Source organism: Pleurodeles waltl, chromosome 6 (genome assembly GCF_031143425.1).
Source record: "Pleurodeles waltl isolate 20211129_DDA chromosome 6, aPleWal1.hap1.20221129, whole genome shotgun sequence".
Lineage (NCBI taxonomy): Eukaryota > Metazoa > Chordata > Amphibia > Caudata > Salamandridae > Pleurodeles > Pleurodeles waltl.
Window position 1 is genome coordinate 1,253,830,571 of NC_090445.1, and position 20,257 is coordinate 1,253,850,827.

At 45.1% G+C, this 20,257-nt stretch overlaps 1 protein-coding gene across 1 annotated transcript in view; it reads left to right on the forward strand.

The window, feature by feature from the left end:
• Nucleotides 1–17,506, forward strand: part of PSAP (prosaposin) — a 278,471-nt gene extending 260,965 nt beyond the window's left edge. Inside the window, exons 13-14 of the mRNA XM_069240560.1 lie at nt 16,135–16,239; nt 16,525–17,506. Of these exons, the coding sequence (XP_069096661.1) occupies nt 16,135–16,239; nt 16,525–16,560 (141 nt within the window). The 3' untranslated portion in view covers nt 16,561–17,506. The remainder of the gene's footprint in view (nt 1–16,134; nt 16,240–16,524) is intronic.
• Nucleotides 17,507–20,257: the final 2,751 nt, after the last annotated feature.

The following is a 20,257-nucleotide window of genomic DNA, read 5'->3' on the forward strand; positions in this document are numbered from 1 at the left end:
TTTTTTCTCTTTTTTTTTCTCTTTTTTTTTCTCTTTTTTTTTTCTCTTTTTTTTTCTCTTTTTTTTTCTCTTTTTTTTTTTTTTTCTCTTTCTCACTTAAAGTTAAGGCTTCCATGTGCAAATTTTATACAAATGTTTACTACAGCTTTACCATACAGAATCTAAATAAATACATGTTATGGGTAAAGGGGTATTTATCAGCACGCCTAGTAAGTAACGCTTTAAATGCAGTTTGGTTTCTGAGTATCTGCCACTCTCACGCCCTCTGTAAGTAAGGTTTTGCCCACATTGCTTGAGTAATTCAGTTCTTAACCCTGACCATACTGGGGTGGGCAAGGTTGTTCATGTGTAAAATCGGGTAACATTTGCATGGAGTGAGTAGATCTTGAGTTGGCAACACCTGAGCTTTTAGACAACACTTTGGGAGATGTAGTGGGACCTCTGGCACTAATCCTCTGTTAAGTGTTGATGGTATGTGTGGCTGTAGATACACATGCTTTGCATAAGTCCACTATCTAGTGTTGGGCTCCGAGTGTTACAAGTTATTTTTCTTCAAAGAATCTTTGCGAGTCACGTGATTGAGTGACTCTTTCACTCTCAGTAATAGTAATAGTGCACATGGGCATTGAGTTTTTTTGTTAGATTTTTCTATCCGCCGTCTGGTTTAGACAGGTTTACTCTTAATCCGGTAGATCTCGGTTTGGTCTCTTTCGAACTTTCTTTTCTGTCTTGACGATGGTACAGTATTTCTGTTTCGATCGTGTGTTTCCACACCTAAACTAATCGATCCAGTTTGCAGAGTCTGGGTCAGTTCTACGCCCTTAAGGGCATCCAAACCCTTCGTGTGCATATTCTGTCAAGTGCTGCCAAAAAATGCTGGACTAATGGAACAAACTCCGGTTAGGTACTGTCCTCAATGCCACTCCAAGTTTCTGCACACAGATCAACACTTCGTGTGAAAATTGTGCTTGTCCCTGGAACATAAAGACAAGACTCTGGGACCGAAGAGTGCAGTAGTTAAAGATGGCGTCGAAGACACTGATCCCACAGCACAGTACGTGAGTAACCAGCCCCCTCTTCGCACATAAAGTTGTTGAAAAAGACTTCCAAGCTGGTCATTTGTCCACCACTGCCTTTGGGCCATGGTAGGATCCGAAAATTACATTTGGATGCCCCACAGTCTGTTACTGAAATTTGCAAAGACCAAGATGTCTTCGGCACCAACCAGACTCAATACCATCCCCACCAATAATAGGATTGAGTCTCTTTCGATTGGAGCACTTTGGCTCTGAAAAAGCAGGCTTCAACATCTGCTTCAGAGCAGACACCTTTGGTTCGAAAAAAGACTTCAATGCAGAGTTTCGGAATCTAAAATTATGCTCATCAAAGGCTTCACAATTTCAGCTGAAGGGACTTTACCAGTGGAGCCCATTTTGGAAGTCATGGACGCTCGTCAGCGCAAGATTCATATACAAAAGGGAACAGGAAAACCATTTCTTCAAAAAAACATTGGACACTGCTCTTCCTTCTTAAAAAAAAAAAGTGTCGACAGACAACCGCAGCCTTCTCCACCTTACTCTCCTGTACTTCCTCCTATTCCACCACAATCTCCTAAATCCTTCATACAGCCACAATTCGCTCCACTAGGGTCATCCTCACCTCATAGAGATGACTTAGGTGATGTTCCATAAGATGTAGATCCCATACTTCCTAATTACCCTGATCTATATCCAGCAAGGCCTTCACCCCATGAGGATACAACAGCATGCAACCAGGTTATTGCAAGGGCAGCATCATACCATAATATACATATGCACACTGACTCTATCGAAGAGGGTTTCCTCTTTGACTCTTTAGAAGTGCTGGTTAAAGTATCAGTTCTTACCCAGGCTGCCAGATATGCTTAGGCATGCCACAGAGATTTTCAAAGAACGTGTTAGGGCAAGAGTCATTACACCAAGGGTCCACTTTTTGTAAAGCTGCACCCTTGGATCCAACATTTATAAAATCACAACTACCTCCAGATTCTATAGTTGTAAGTGTGCCACAAAAGTGTACTAATAGTCCACTGGAGATGCTCCTCCACCTGATAAGGAGAGCAAAAAATTGGACGCAGCGGGCAAAAGGGTTGCTGCTCCAGCTACAAATCATTGGAAAATTGCTAAATCTCAGGCACTACTGGCAAGGTATGAAGGGGCCCAATGGGACACCATCCTTACAATACAAGGCAGATGGGATCCCATTCAACAAACTTATCACATCAACTACTTTGAGTTACTAGGTTACTAGCAATCTTTCTAGCACTCGGAGCATTACTGCCACAACTCTCACATAATGGTTCTGATGGATACAACTACCTGTGGATTCCTCACCTAATGAATTCTCCCATGGCGCCAGCATTCGACGGAAATCTTCTTCCTAGTCTCTGCACGTCGACGAGGACGTCACTCTAGCCCACGCGACGCCGTCTGACGTCATACAGGCAATAAGAGGTCCTCGACGACGTGCCGACGTCAGTTCCCTTTTTTCCGTGCATTCGAAACGGTTATCTTCAAGGGAGCAACTGTTACTTTTGTGGTTACAGTGTATTTTTGCTGCGTAGTCTTTCTCTGTGGTAATAATGTCGCAGAGAAAGTCTGGATTCAAGCCTTGTCGTGAGTGTGGAGGCAAGATGTCAGTGACGGATCCTCATTCCGACTGCCTTTGGTGTTTGAGCTCCGACCACGACGTCTCGACTTGTGATTCATGCCAGCACATGAATCCAAAGGCCCTCAAGGAACGTGAGGCGAAGCTGTTTATGGCGAAATCGAAAAAAGAGAAGCATCGCAAGAAGTCTTCTTCGCCAAGACATCGGCGTCATCGAGACTCCCGGCGCCGTAGAGAATCTCGGCGTCATTCAAGCAAGGAGACTCGTTCCAGGTCTTCGGATCGGCGCCGAAGGACATGGGAGATCAGTCCCACGGTTACGCCGCATCCTTCGGGGTCGCCTCCGAGACAGGCACCCCAGTATCCGGTTTTTCCCACCCCTGGAGCCGATAGTTCCGCATTCTTGAATGCGATGTATGCCATCTTCCAACAGATGGCTCCAGGGGGTGCTCCGGCTGGGCCTTTGGCCTTTTCATTGGGTGATCCTGCGCCTCTTTGGCCGGCACCCTTTATGCCCTTTCTCCCTTTTGGGAACGTGGGCTCGGCGCCGGTGGCCGCTCCGGTGGCTTCAGAGGGATTGGCCCCGGGGATTTCCATCCCGTCGACGTCGGGATTTCGGCCTGTGACTCCGGTGGGTCCATCTGCTTCGACTGCTCTTTCGTCGGCGCCGAAGTTACCTGTGGCGCCGGACACGGCGTCGGTAGCTTCTGAAGATCTTCGACTTCGGCGGAGGCATTGTCGACTCCGCGTATTGAGCAACGGCTTCATTCGAGGAGACGTGCTCTACGTGTATTAGAGGAGCAGGAGTACCAACGAGCCCTGGAGGAAGGAGAGCTAGAGGACTCGGGTGATGGGCTGCGTGGTCTGGAGTCGGCCAGTGGGCTGGACACTTCCCCTGAGTGGGATCTTTCGTCCCCGGGAGAATATACTGAGGAGGCTGCTTCCTTTCACGCAGTGGTACGGAAGGCAGCTAGTTTTTTGGACCTGCCTTTGCCGGTGGTGGAGGCAAAACAAAACCTTCTAACAGAGGTACTACATCCGGCCTCAGCTGCGGCGGAGCCTCTTTTGCCATTTAATGACGCTCTGCTGGATCCGGTGTTAGAGGTGTGGAAGAGGCCGGCATCTTCCCCAGCAGTTCAGAGCCGTGGCCAGGAGGTATCGGGCGGCTCCAACTGACCCTGGTTTTCTGTCTAGGCACCCTACGCCAGAGAGCTTGGTAGTGCAGGCCTCCTGTTCATCCAAGTCAGCGCCTGGTTCTTTCCCGACGGTGCCTGGGGACAGAGATTCAAAGAAACTGGAGGCGCAGTCCAAGAAGATTTTTTCGTCCTGCAGTCTGGCGTTGAAGGCCACCAACGCAACCTGTATCCTGGGGAGGTATATTCATGCTCTGATGGATGACATTTCCTCCTCATTTACAGAGCTTCCCCAGGGTCTTTTGGATGTTGTTTCAAATGCCCAGGCTGCTGCGACCCAGATTATCCAGACTGGACTGGATACGACTGACTCGGTGGCCAGAGCAATGGGCACAACTGTGGTGGCAAGGAGGCAGGCCTGGCTCCGTAACTCGGGCTTTTCTGCGGATGTACAGTCCACATTGTTGGATCTCCCGTTTGATGGGGACAAACTGTTTGGAGCCAAGGCTGATTCGGCCTTGGAACGTTTTAAGGAGAGCAGGGCCACGGCTAAGTCGTTAGGGCTCCAAGCTCCTTCTTCCACGGCCTCTTCCAGATTTTTCAGGAGGTTTCGTGGATTTGGGCGTGGCTCTTCCTCCTCTTCCTTTCGGGGAAGATATCAGCAACCTGCCTCTTCCCATCCCTATAGATCTTTTAGAGGGAGAGGTAGGGTCCGCACCAGAGGAGCCTCTCAGCAGCACTCTGCCTCTTCCTCATCCTCTGGCGGGGTGCAGCAGGGGAAGCAGCCTTAGGCTTCCACCATTTCCCACTCACTCCTCTCCTGTAGGGGGAAGATTACAGCATTTTCTCACCAAATGGAAGACTGTTACAACGGACACTTGGGTTCTCAGTATTGTGGGAAAAGGCTACACCCTTCCCTTTCGGGAGTTCCCGCCCCTCATCCCGCCCCGCCCTTCTTATTGTTCAGAAGAACACCTCCTGTTGCTAGAACAGGAGGTACAAGCCCTCCTTTCAAAGGGCGCGGTGGAGTTGGTCCCAGAGCAGGAAAGGGGTCGAGGATGTTACTCAAGGTATTTCCTGATTCCCAAGAAGGATGGTCGTTTGAGACCAATCCTGGACCTGAGGATCTTGAATTGGTTCCTCAAGCAGGAAAAGTTCAAGATGCTGACCCTAGCACAGGTGCTTTTGGCGTTGAACAAGGAAGACTGGATGGTGTCTGTCGACTTGCAGGATGCTTACTTTCATATCCCGATACTCAAGTCACACAGGAAGTATCTCCGGTTTGTGGTGGGATCGCAGCACTATCAGTTTGCGGTCCTTCCGTTCGGTCTTACTTCAGCACCTCGAGTCTTCACGAAGGTGATGTCGGTGGTTGCGGCAGAACTCAGAAGGAAGGGGATAGCAGTATTCCCTTACTTGGACGACTGGTTGATCAAAGCCAAGTCCCCGGAGCTTGTGTCGCATCATCTGCAGTCAACAACCCAGTTGTTGTTCGACCTGGGGTTTTCGGTGAACGAGCCCAAATCTCACCTAGAGCCCTCTCAGCGCCTCCTGTTCATAGGGGCAGTGCTGGATACAACATTGGGTCGGGCCTTTCCTCCGCCTCAGCGGATTCAAGATATTCAGGATTTGGTTCCAATGTTTCGAAATGGAGCGGTAGTTCCAGTCCTCAAGGTCCTTCGTCTGCTCGGTCTGTTTGCCTCCTGCATTCTGTTGGTCATGCATGCTCGCTGGCACATGAGGGCTCTTCAGTGGTGCCTCCGAAGGCAGTGGTCTCAACACAAAGGGGATCTAGAGAGTACTGTCAAGATCTCCAGAGATGCTGCTGTGGATTTGAAGTGGTGGATTGCAAGCAACAATCTTTCACAAGGAAAGCCGTTCGAGCAGTCGCCACCAGTGGCCACAGTCATAACGGATGCTTCCACTCTAGGGTGGGGAGCTCATCTGGGGGATCTGGAGATCAAAGGCCTTTGGTCTCCAGAGGAACAGATGTTTCACATCAATCTGTTAGAGTTACGGGCTGTACGTCTGGCTCTCAAGGCCTTCCTCCCTTCCCTTCGTGGTCAGTCGGTACAGGTCCTAACGGACAATACTACCACGATGTGGTACATAAACAAGCAGGGAGGAGTGGGGTCGTACCTTCTCTGCAGAGATGCTCTTCGACTATGGTCCTGGGCAAAGGACCATCGGATTTGCTTGATAGCAAACCATCTGGCCGGAGTCTTAAACGTGCGTGCGGACAGTCTCAGTCGCCAATTCTCGGCAGACCACGAGTGGCGTCTCCATCCAGATCAAGTCCGTTTAATCTTCCAGAGGTGGGGGTTTCCTCGGGTAGATCTGTTTGCCACTCGAGAGAACGCGCATTGTCCGTTATTCTGCAGTCTCCAGTATCCGATGCTGGGAGCGTTGGGGGACGCGTTTCAAATAACCTGGTGCGGCCAGTTGCTTTACGCGTTTCCTCCCATACCCTTGATTCCTCGAGTATTGAGGAAGATTCGCCTGGACCGGGCCCTAGTCATCCTAATAGCTCCGGATTGGCCAAGGAGGGTATGGTACTCCGACCTTCTCCAACTCTCAATGTGCCCTCCGCTCCGTCTCCCTCTCAGGGCAGACCTCCTCTCGCTGTCGCAGGGGCAGGTTTTACACCCCAACCTCCAGAGTCTGCACCTACATGCCTGGAGATTGAACGGGGCAACCGGAGTTCTTTCTCTCTCCCGCCTGAGGTAGTGGATGTTATATTAGCGGCCAGGCGACACTCCACTAAATCTATCTACGCTAATAGATGGTCTAAATTTGTTGCGTGGTGTGGAGAGAGGCAGATTGATCCCTTACATGCTCATCTATCGGACGTTTTGTCTTTTGCTCTGTCTCTAGCGCAGAAAGGTTGTGCAGTGGCTACCATTAAGGGTTATTTATCGGCCTTGTCAGCCTTCATATGTCTTCCAGACCAACCATCTTTATTTAAATCCCCTATTATCAGATTCTTGAAAGGTCTTCTAAATAAATATCCTCCAAAACCATTCGTTATGCCGCAATGGGATTTGTCCTTGGTCCTGACTTTCCTTATGGGGTCCCCTTTTGAACCTATGCATTCTTGCCCCTTAAGGTATTTGTTTTTAAAAACAGTCTTCCTGATAGCTATAACATCAGCAAGGAGAGTGAGTGAGTTGCAGGCCTTATCAGTAAAGCCCCCTTATACAACTTTTTATGGGGATAAGGTGGTGTTGAGGACCAAGGCTGCTTTCCTCCCGAAGGTTGTTTCACCTTTCCATTTGGCTCAGGCAATTACTTTGTCCACGTTCTATCCTCTGCCTCATCCTTCCAAAGAGGAAGAAAGACTGCACCGTCTGGACCCAAAGAGGGCGTTGAGCTTGTTTATTGATAGAACAAAGGATTTCAGGCTGGAGGATCAGCTGTTTATTGGATACGTGGGCAAGAGGAGAGGAAAGGCAGTCCACAAGAGAACACTATCCAGGTGGGTTGTTCTTTGCATTAAAATCTGTTACTCTTTGGCAAAGAAGGATCCTCCTGAGGGCATTAGAGCTCATTCCACCAGAGCTAAGTCGGCCACTTCGGCCTTGGCCAGAGGTGTTCCTGTGGTCGACATCTGCAAGGCCGCAACTTGGTCGTCCCTTCACACTTTTGCAAAACATTACTGTTTGGATTCTGAGGTTAGAAGGGACGGCCATTTTGCACGGTCAGTGCTGCAGGATTTCTTGGTTTGACCATTTAGGCACCCACCGCCAGGCGTGGTACTGCTTTGGGACTCTATTCATTAGGTGAGGAATCCACAGGTAGTTGTATCCATCAGAAGAACTGTTAACTGGACAGAGACTCAGCTCAATTGTCCTAGCTCAGACAATTTGAAAGTGGGCAATTCACAATCACATTTAGTTACTGGCAGATCTCCCAGGGATGAACAATCAGTTTGAAGACCTCCCAAGAAGGATGCAGCAACAAGTCCATAAATGGGAACTTCACCTACAAGTACTTCACCAATATTTTTACCGCTTGAGAACACCAGAAATAGATCTCTTCACCACCGTAGAAAATTCAAAATGTCAAAACTTCACGTCCCGATACCCACACCCTCAGTCCAAGGGCATTGCTCTATGAATTAATTGGTCATGGATATTTGCTTACACTTTTCTGCCTCGCCCACTCATTCTCTATCTGGTTCGCAAACAAACATCACTCACCACAATCCTTGTAGCCCCTGCATGGGCACGTCAACCTTGGGACACAACACTATTGGATCTGTCAGAGTTCCCCACCAGAAACTTCCTAACCGACCAGACCTTTTGACTCAAAACAAAGGTCAAATCAGACATCCACACCCCAAACCACCCAATTTTGCGATATGGCTCCTGAAGTCCTACAGTTTGGACATTTACAACTTCCTTCCGAATGTATTGACATTCCTAGAGGCACGTAAACCTACAACTAGACCACGTTCTTCTGCAAAATGGAAACATTTTGTATACTACTGTCAACCTAAATACATTGATCCACTCCAAGCATCAGTGCAATACATTGTTTATCTGCTACATTTACATACTCGTCTATTAGACTTCATTTAGCAGCTATAGCTGCTTACCTGCAAAACAGACAACATATTTCCTTTTTCAGAATTCCTGCAATTAAAGCGTTGATGGAGGACTTAAGAGGGTTATTCCATCTAGGGTTTCTCCATCTCAGTATGGAACCTTAATATTGTCCTTACTAGGCTTATGGGTCCACCATTTGAACCCATGCACTACTATTGTTCTTTGCAATTCTTTGCAATTTCTTTCAGGGAAAGTTGCCTTTTTAATGTGTAAGTGAATTAGAAGCTTTTCCTGTAGAAGTGCATAGAGATAGAGTAGTCCTTAGGACAAAGCCTACATTTCTCCTAAAAGTAGTTTCATCATTTCACATTATCCAATCCACTGAGTTACCTGTGTTTTTTTTTTCACAGCCAGACTCAGTTGCTGGAAGAGCCTTGCTCGCACTAGATGTTAAACGAGCTCATGTATTACATTGACAGGACTAAAAGCTTTAGTAAATCTAAACAGCTTTTTGTAGCATTTTCAGTGCCTAACTAAGGCAATCTAATTTCAGAAAATTGAATAAACTTGCATCATGCTATTCCAACTTTTTATCTGAAAGCTAAAAGACAGTTACCTACAACTCCTAGAGTACATTCTACCAAAAAAGGTTCATCTGTGGCGTTTTTGAGAAACCTTCCAATAGCAGATATTTGTAAAGCTGCTTCTTGGTCTACACCACACACACACGCACTATTGTGTAGATGTTTTAGCTTGCCAACAAGCAAATGTTTGCCAGGCAGTGCTCAGGACACTATTTCAGGCTACTCCAACTCCCACAGACTGGCCACCACTTACTGGGAGGGGACTGCTTTTACAGTCTATGCAAAACGTGTGTATCTACAGCCACACATGCCATTGAACGGAAAATGTTACTTACCCAGTAGACATCTGTTTGTGGCATGTAGTGCTGTAGCATCCTCCCTTCTCCCCTAAAGCCTGCAGTCATTGTAGTAAGCTTCTTCTACAAATATTATACATATCTATATACACTGCATGGATGTTCTTTTTATATACTATATAATATATATAAATGTTCGATGGCATGTATAGCTGCAGATACACATGCTATGCATATCTCTTCCGACGTCTAGCGTTTGGCTCGGAGTGTTACAGGTTGTTGTTCTTTGAAGAAATCTTTTTGGAGTCACGGGATCGAGTGACTCCTCCTCTCGGGTACAGTGCGCATGGGCATCAACTCCATAGTTAGACTGTTTTCTCTCTGCTGTCTGGTTAGGACAGGTTTCCCCTCGCTCTGAGATTTTGAATCGGAAAACCTTAGAAAACCTAGATATTCGTCGGTATTGTTTCTATTGCGTTTCCCATCTAGCATTGAACCAGTAGTTCCATTGGAATCTAAATTTCGCCCTTCAGGCTGCGTGTGCCTGACTCTGGCCTGTTCAGGCTTAGCACGTGGAAAGCCTGATGGCTCGGACTCCATTTCGGTTCTGCCCTCGGTGCTACGCAAAGTACCCATATACAGGCTAACACCTGGTTTGTAATTTATGCCTTTCTCTGGACCATCGAGAGGAAGATTGCGAAGCCTGTCGATCGTTTCAATCAAAGAAGACCTTAAGAGATCGCAGCACCCGAAGACTAGAAATGGCATCCAAGAGCACTGAACATCTCGACGCCATGGAGGAAGAGAAGGTGCAGACCGCAGTCTCCATCCGAGACACTGACTCCGAACAAGACTTGGAAGTTGATAGACCCATCACGGCTGGCTAGCATGCGAGTATACTTCTGCCCCTACTCCGTCATATAAAAAACAACCGAAGGCCTTTGGTACATCACTTCCGGAAGGCCATGGTTTAACCCAAAGAAAGACTGGCGACTGACCTTCCGGATCGGCGCCGAAAAAGGCCACTCCTCCATCCATTAAGGAGTCGAGCAAGTCGGTTAAAACTTTCACCTTGGACTCCAGTAAATGCCCTCACTCTCTGGAGTCAAATTCGACACCCTGCTTCGGAGCTGAAACAACCAACTTCTTTTTCGTGACCAAAAAAGATCTAAACCTCGGAGCCGAAAAAATCCTCATCCACAGACGAACAAGGACTTTCGAGAAACTAAAGCAAATCTCAGAGCCCATGCAAGAATCTCACAAAGCTTCAGAAGAAGAGACTGAGATTGAGCCAATATTGGAGGTTAGGGATGAAAGACAATTGAGAATCCATATACATAAGGACACTGGTTGAATCCTCACTGCACCTCCCTTAAACACTAAAAGAAAGCTGGCCTTTCTAGAAGAGCTAGATTCTGCTCAACCAACAGCAAAAGTGCAGAAAAAAAGGAGAAACCAGCTCCTCTCCCTACTTCTCCTCCACAACTTTCTTTTCATCTCAATAGACCACCACCACTGCCTTCTCCGACATGCTCCTTATACTTTCATGGAGATACAGTGGACCCATGGGATCTCTATGATCCTGATCCCATTCCAGATAATGATCCTGACCTCTACCCCTCCAAACCATCACCACCAGAAGACACTACTGCTTACACTCAGTCTCTAGGGCAGTGGCTTATCATGGGGTGCTTATGCACCCCTGGAAGAATTTTCGATTCAACACTGTCTTCCACTCACTCCAGATACCAGTGTCTCCCAATGTTGCCTAGAATGGTTAAACATGCTGTTCACATTTTTAGTGAACCTGTCAAAGCTAGAGTCATTACTCATAGAACTGACAAAAAATATAAACCTGCCCCTACGGACCCAGGCTATATAACACACAAGGTTACTCCGGACTCATTGGTAGTCAGCGCGGCCAGAAAGAGCTAACAGCCAGTCATCAGGAGACGCTCCTCCTCCTGATAAGGAAAGTAGAAAATTTGATGATGCTGGCAAGGGTAGCCACACAAGCGGCTAACCAATGGAGAATTGTCAATTCTCGGGCACTGCTAGCTAGATATGATAGAGCCCATTGGGATGAGATTCAAGATATTATACAGCACCTCCCAAAAGAGCATCAGAAAAGGGTGCAACAGGTGGTAGAAGAGGGACCGGCTATAAGTAATAACCAAATAAGGTCTACCCTTGATGCTGCTGATACAGCAGCAAGAAGCTTCAACACTGGCATTACAATTAGAAGGCATGCATGGCTGCGCTCCTGGTTTTAAACCAGAAATACAACAGGCAGTACTTAACATGCCTTTTAATAAGAAACATCTGTTTGGTCCTGAAGTAGACACCACTATAGAGAAACTGAGAAGACTCACACTGGTAAGGCAATGGGAGCATTATTTACTACACCATGTAGAGGCTCCTTTCGCAGACCACAGTTTAGAGGAGGATTTAAGCCACAATCCTCTGACGCATCTACCTCCCAGAGAAAGCAGGGACAACAAACTCAATATCAGAGGGGTATTTGGAGAGTCCCACAGAGGACAATATTTCAGGAACCGAGGCAAGTTCCAATCCTCAAAACAAACCACTACACCATCTAAGCAGTGACTTCCTTCTCACCCCTCCACTCCACATGTCTCCTGTGGAGGAAGACTACAGCAATTCCACTCTCCTTGGCAAAATATCACCACTGACAACTGGGTGTTATCAATTATCCACAATGGCTATTGCCTAGAATTAATCTCCACCCCTCCAAACATAACACAACGGCACCAGAAATTGTCCCCAGAACACAACGTTCTGCTGCAAAAAGAGGTATCATCTCTACTATTAAAACAAGCAATAGAATAGGTTCCACATTCTCAACAGGGAACAGGAGTATATTTACTATACTTCCTCATTCCCAAAAAACATGGCACCCTCAGGCCTCTCAATCTGTATATCCTGTCAGAACATTTTCACATGCTAACTCTGCAGGATGTCATTCCACTACTACAAAAACAGGATAACATGACTGCTTTAGACCTCAAAGATGCATTTTTCCACATACCCATCCATCCAGCTCACAGAAAATACCTCTGGTTCGTTATAGCAGGAAAACATTACCAATTCAAAGTTTTGCCATTCGGCATAACAGCTCCAAGAGTGTTCACAAAATGTCTAGCAGTAGTAGCAGCTTACTTAACAAGACAACACATTCATGTCCTTCCATAACTAGACGATTGGCTAATAAAATCAAGCAATTTTACACAATCCCAAGAACCCACTTTGTATGTGATACAAACACTATATACACGAGGGTTCATTCTCAATTACCTAAAATCACACCTTCAACCAGCACTAGTGCAACCTTACCTAGGTGCTATTCTAAATACTCATAGCCCTAGCATATCCAAATACACAAAGGATACAAGCTTTCCAAAATCTCATGCCACAAATATAGCCAAATCAACAATATACTGGAAAATTCTAGGGATGATGGCATCTTGCATAGCTATAGTTCCACATGCAAGACTAAACATGAGGCCCTTACAACAGTGTCTCTCACAACCATGGTCTGAGGCACACGGTCAACTTCAAGATCTAGTGTTGATGGACTGGCAGACACGCATGTCCCTTCAATGATGAAATCACGACAATCTAATAAAGGGGCGGTCGTTTCAAGACCCTGTGCCTCAGACCATAATCACAACAGACGCATCCATGATAGGTTGGGGAGCTCATCTCAACAATCATACCATTCAAGGGGAAAAGGATGCCAAACAGAAACCGTTTCACATAAACCACCTAGAATTATTAGCTGTATTTCTTGCCCTAAAAGCTTTTCAGCCTCTTCTCAAACAGAAGACTGTTCTTATAAAAACAGACAACATTCATCTGTTCGCACAATAGATTCCAGGGATAGACAATCAGCTGGCAGATTTCCTAAGCAGGAATCACCAACAAACTCACGAATGGGAGATTCAGCCCCAAGTACTTCAAAAGTACTTTCAAAAGTGGGGGACACCAGAAATAGACCTACTTGCAACAAGCAAACGCAAAATGCCAAAAATTTGCATCCAGACACCCAAATCCCCTATCCAAGGGCAATTGTCTATGGATCAATTAGACAGGGGTATTTGCTTACGTTTTTCCCCCTCTCCCACTCCTTCCCTTTCTGGTCAGCAGACTACGTCAAATATCACTCCCCATGATACTCCTAGCTCCAATGTGGGCACGTCAGCATTGGTACACAACACTCCTAGATCTGTCCGTAGTACCTCATTCCAAACTCCTAAATAGACTAGACTTCACACAGAACAAAGGTCAGATAAGTCACCCAAACCCCAGTGCTCTCAATCTGGCGATTTGTCTCCTGAAGTCTTAGAATTTGGTTACCTAAAGCTTCCATCAGAATGTATGGAAGTAAACAAGCATGTAAACCTACTACTAGACAATGTTACACAAACAAGTGGAAAAGATTTGTCTACTACTGTCAATCTAAAAACACTGAACCACTTACAGCATCTATACAATATATTCTATGCTATATTTTCTTCATTTGCAGAAATCAAATTTAGCTTTACCATCCATCAAAATCCACTTTACTACAATATCTGCTTATTTACAAACTATTCAACACACTTCTCTATTCAGAGTTCCTGTTATTAAAGCCTTCATGGAAGGACTAAAACACATTATTCCACCCAGAACACCACCCGTTTGTTCCTGGAATTTAAATATTGTACTTACCAGACTTATGGGCCCACCTTTTGAACCCATGCACTCTTGTCAAATTCAATTTTTAACATGGAAAGTTGTGTTCCTTGTAGTTATTACTACTTTACGGAGAGTTGGTGAAATACAGGCGTTCACTCTTGAAGAACCTTTCTTCCAAGTATACAAACATAAAGTTGTACTTGAGACAAATCCAAAATTTCTACCAAAGTAGTATCTCCTTTTCACATCAACCAAACAGTGGAATTGCTAGTCTTCTTTCCACAGCTAGACTCTGTGACAGAAAGAGCTCTTCATACCTTAGATCTCAAAAGAGTACTTATGTACTACATTGACAGAACTAAAGATTTTAGAAAAACAAAACTACTTTTCGTTGCCTTTCAACATCCACATGAAGGTAATCCTTTATCTAAACAAGGCTTAGCAAGATGGATTGGTAGATGCATCCGGACATGCTACATGAAAGCAAAGAGAAAACTTTGAATCGCTCCTAGAGCACATTCTACAAGAAAGAAAGGTGCATCAATGGCAGTTTTAGGAAACATACCAATGTCTGATATATGTAAAGCTACCACATGGTCAACTTCTCATACAATTACAAAACTCTATTGTTTTGTTGTTTTTTCACAGTAACGGGCTACTGTAGGCCAGGCTGTCTTAGGAACACTATTTCAAACAACTAGCCACCACTATTGTTTATGAGGACTAACTGCTTTGTAGTCTATGCATAGCATGGGTATCTGCAGCTACACATGCCATTGAACGGAAAATGTCACTTACCCAGTGTACATCCGTTCGTGGCATGTAGTACTGCAGATTCACATGCACCCTCCCTCCTCCCCGGAAGCCTGTAGTCCAGGTTTTAACATTTGTACATATGTATATGTATTTACATTTGCACATCTCTTTATATTCTTATACTCCTATCACTCCTTCCTTCACCCTTTGCCTGAAAACTAACCGTGGAGTCGATGCCTATGCGCCCTGTAACTGAGAGGAGGAGTCACTCGATCCTGTGACTCTGAAAAGACGACTTCAAAGAAAAACAACTTGTAACACTCCCAACCCAACATTAGATGTCGGAAGAGATTTTCATAGCATGTGAATCTGCAGTACTACATGCCATGAACAGATGTACACTGAGTAAGTGACATTTTCCATGCACCTCCACCCGCCTGCGGGAAAACAATCGAAGGACTCTATGCCCATGTGCACTATCACTGAGAGGAGGAGTCACTCAATCTCATGACTTTTTAAAGAAAAACAACTTGTAACACTGAGTCCAGCACTGAAGGTGGACCTACCCAAAGCATGTGAATCTACAGTACTGCATGCCATGAGCAGGTGCCTACTGGGTAAGTAACATTTTCCTTTAACTAGATCGAACATCTTTGGGTCTTTATAGTCCTCTTCCATTTTCTACCCCCCCCCCCCCCCCCCCCCCCCCTCAACCTAAAAAAAAAACACAAAAATAAATAAATAGCCACTGGCTAAACACCAAAGCACATGGATGCCTTAAGTCTGCAATATTTTTCTTAATTATGGGAATCTGGTTTCCTTGTGGTCCACTGTTGTTTTGAGGTTTATTGAAGATTGAGTTTTTCATGAGCTTTTTTTTTAGGGTCCAGTTTGCAACAGCAAAATAGTTTCAGAAGCAAAAGAGTTTGGTCTCATAAGAAGGCGCACCTGAAGTAGACCTCCGCCTTTAGCTTAGGGTGTCTACTTCCCAGTTCTTACCATCCTGTGGTGCCTGACAGTGGCATCCAATTGCTGTAATTTGATCAGGCATTTTTAAATGCACTTCTGGTTGGATGCCTCCCTTATTGTAAAATCCGACCTGTTGACAAACGCAGCTTGCACGTAGATATTTTGTTAATTTTGTATGGGGCTGTGTAGGTTGGCTGGCTTCCATCTGAGAGGCCCAAAATCTGAACAGAAATTGTAGTTTCCGAGAAGAGTGTCTTTATGCAGAGCTGATGAGCGATCCTTGTCTTCAGATGCGGACTCACTCCTTTGCCCCCACTCCTCCACACCACCCATTGTAGCAGTTTGAGTTGCAATCGAGCATTGGTCTCCAAGTAGCTGTGAAAGCTTGATGGATAGCAGTCCTGTGTACTTCATGAGAAATAACATTCATGTGGAGTTTATATTTTTGGAACAGAGCTGGATTTTTCTCTGCAAACTGAATTTTCATGTTAATTCTCCGTCACAGAAGGTGGGAGCGTGTGAAAGCTCAGCACATCTGTTGGGAACAAAGGAATGCACCTATGGTCCAAGCTTCTGGTGCAAGAATATGGAGACCGCATCTACCTGTAATGTGAGTTACCAAAGCAGGATCAAATGGCATGAACATATATATATTAGATGCTTGCTTGTTTACTTGAGTGGTCACTTCGAGACTAGTTGTTGCACAATACTTCATATATTTTCAGTTGCCTATTTATTATTTGATATTTTTAAATCCATGAGATGTATTCCTTATACTGCATATGATTCACTTGAAATGTTATTAGTCTGAAAGGAGCGACGTTTGTTCAAATGTATTAAATTCATGTTTGCATATACTTGTATTCATTGTTTTTCTTTCTGATCACTTTTTTAGGCGGTAGAACACTGCAAGCGTCACGTTTGGAACTGATATGCTTATTTCTGCTGCTACTAAGGCACTCATGAAAAGAATTTTCTTTACTAACCTTTCTGCTGAAAAATGCCACTTCTAAAGAACTACAGCTTAATTTCAATTTCATGGTCTAATTTCTTCTCATTTTAATCTTGGTTGTGGTTTTCTCTTATACATTGCAAATTTGCAGTCTAGTGTGAATGTTTCATGAATAAGAACGAGGGGGGAACTTTATTGGGTGCTGCAGAAGACGGTCTTGATATTATGAAAGTAAGAGGCCTCTCTGCGTTTAGACATGATTGTGTTACTGGACACGTCCTTTTAATCAAATTACCCTAAATTAGACTAGCCACTGTCTTGATCTAATCGGTGTCTTCTGAGTTTTGCTTCTATAAATGAAGTACTTGACATAAAAATACTGGAGTACTGTTTGAGAATTAAACAGTGATGTAAGATAGGTTTCTTTATATCAGGTGGGCCTTGTCTGTAAAAGCCTCTTAACTACGGTATTATTTTTTTCTTTAAGCGCTGTAATTTGTGCCACTGTAGACTTTTCAGTGTTGTCTGTATGAATAATAACTTGACAAAACGGCACTTTTTGTGTGATGCTGAATGTAATGCAACACTTGACATACTCCTTCCTTGTTAGTCCTACAATAACCCAGTCCGTTTTCTGTAATTGTTGCTTTTTGGTTGGACTGTTTAGCTCATATTGAACTTTGGGTGGAGAATGAGTATATCCTTTTGAGCAATCTGTATGTTTCAAATCAAGTCTCTTGACGCCATCTTCAATTGTCCCCATCTACATTTATATATTGCAAACGATTTGGTGAATTGATGAACCTTGTAAATTTGAATCTGCTGTATCTTTGCCTTAGCCTGTAAGTTGTTCTTGGGAAGAATATAATGTAACAAAGTTTCGATTTTGCACTGAAGCTGACCTAATAAAAAGGTTTTAACCCAGGACAGGTGTGGTGTTTATATTTTTTTTTATGGTTCAGACTCCCTTGTTTCTTCACAACTCGAAAAGTTGCTGGATGATAACGTAGAAAATGTCAGTTATTTCCAGTCCATTATCTAGTCCAGAGCTCACATGTTGACTCTATTTCAAGGACTCGTATTTCCTCCTACATCCTGCGCTTTTTGGTTGGTGGCAAACACTAGCAATTCAAAATTCTACGATGGGGGGAAAAGAGATATTACAACACTCCCACAGGGATTTACCAAGAGTCTAGCAGTTGAAGCACCTGAATACCCTATCAAGTAATTAGTCGCGCGTTCTAAATCCTGATTTATTTAGTGAATGATGGCTGCACACTTGAGTAGAAACCCCATGCACATCTTTCCTTAATTAGACAATTGCTGCCCAAGCAGCAGCTGAGAACAATGCCTAGGACGCAGACAGCAGAGCCACTGTTACACAGGCCTGGTCTTACTGTCCATGGCAATGTCTCGCCACAAGAGATCCGGCCCATTCCTAGGGTCTGTGCTAAATGCGGTCACCTTGAGAGCCTATCCAAATCAAGAAGTCCTGTTATGGTAATGATGGAAATACAACTGTTTGGGATGATGGCTTCATGAATTTCGATAGTACTACATGCAAGGCTACATATGCATCGTCACAAGCGGAGTTACAGCCCAGAACTCCATATGCACTTCAGTAGTTAAACAGCAAGAACTTGTTGCTGGGCAGCCCTTTTCCGGACCAGCTACCACTCGTGACCATTACCACGGACATCTCACTCATTAGGTGGAGAGCATAGCTCAACCTCATGACTCTTCATGGTACCTGGATGCCACACCAAATTTGTCACATCAGATAGATGGAACTCATCGGATTAGCATTCACAACATTTTATTGTTCATCAGTCAAACTAATCCTCATAAACAGACATGACTAATGTACTACATTCAGAGGCAGTGGGGCTCAGCCAAAATATTTGGCGTCTGGCCACTACTAATTAGTCAACTGATAGCAGACCAACTGCCTGGGGTTATATAATCATTTAAGTATGACATGTCAACAAGTCGGCAAATGGGAGATGAGTCAAGTGTTTCAAAGGTACATTTACCAATAGTGCACTACCACAATTGATTTGTTTGCCACTGAGCAAAATGCCAACATTTCACTTCCAAGTACCCATAACCCAAGGGCAATGCATTATGAGTATTGGTCTGGGATATTTGCTTACACTTTTCTTCCACTGCCTCGTATGTATACATTATGAGGAAGATGATGCAAGTATCGATGACCCACGTTCTTTTAGCACCAGCTTTAACATGACTGCCCTGATACTCCCTGATGTTGGGACATTCTCACAAAAAGTTTGCACAGAGATCAGATCTTCTGGGTCCGCATCAGGGCCAGCTCAGACACCCTGACCGCCAGCATCTGGCCCCTGAGGTCTAGGTTTGGTTACCTTAAACTTGTAGAAGTTATTCAAGTCCTTTTTGAGACATGTACACTCGCACTTAATATACAATAGATTGGAAATGATGTATCCATTACTGTTTGGGCTAACAAATGGAACCCCTTAAAGCATCTGTGCAAGAAAATCTGCTATCTTTTACATCTACAAAAAGCTGGGTTGTTTTTCACCTCTATTCACTTACTTTTAGTGGCAGAGGTAGTCTACATGCAAAACGGAGAGTATTTGTATCTCTGAACGTTCAACAACCACTCCAGCGCCCACCTGAAACTTGTGCAGAGTCCTTACAAGAGGTGTGTGTAACTTAATTGAGCATAATTGTAAGGAAATGCCTCCTTGGCATGGTTGCCCCCTGACTTTTTGCCTTTGCTGATGCTATGTTTACAATTGAAAGTGTGCTGAGGCCTGCTAACCAGGCCCCAGCACCAGTGTTCTTTCCCTAACCTGAACTTTTGTATCCACAATTGGCAGACCCTGGCATCCAGATAAGTCCCTTGTAACTGGTACTTCTAGTACCAAGGGCCCTGATGCCAAGGAAGGTCTCTAAGGGCTGCAGCATGTCTTATGCCACCCTGGAGACCTCTCACTCAGCACAGACACACTGCTTGCCAGCTTGTGTGTGCTAGTGAGGACAAAACGAGTAAGTCGACATGGCACTCCCCTCAGGGTGCCATGCCAGCCTCTCACTGCCTATGCAGTATAGGTAAGACACCCCTCTAGCAGGCCTTACAGCCCTAAGGCAGGGTGCACTATACCATAGGTGAGGGTACCAGTGCATGAGCATGGTACCCCTACAGTGTCTAAATAAAACCTTAGACATTGTAAGTGCAGGGTAGCCATAAGAGTATATGGTCTGGGAGTCTGTCAAACACGAACTCCACAGCACCATAATGGCTACACTGAAAACTGGGAAGTTTGGTATCAAACTTCTCAGCACAATAAATGCACACTGATGCCAGTGTGCATTTTATTGTAAAATACACCACAGAGGGCACCTTAGAGGTGCCCCCTGAAACTTAACCGACTATCTGTGTAGGCTGACTAGTTTTAGCAGCCTGCCACAAACCGAGACATGTTGCTGGCCCCATGGGGAGAGTGCCTTTGTCACTCTGAGGCCAGTAACAAAGCCTGCACTGGGTGGAGATGCTAACACCTCTCCCAGGCAGGAATTGTCACACCTGGCGGTGAGCCTCAAAGGCTCACCTCCTTTGTGCCAACCCAGCAGGACACTCCAGCTAGTGGAGTTGCCCGCCCCCTCCGGCCAGGCCCCACTTTTGGCGGCAAGG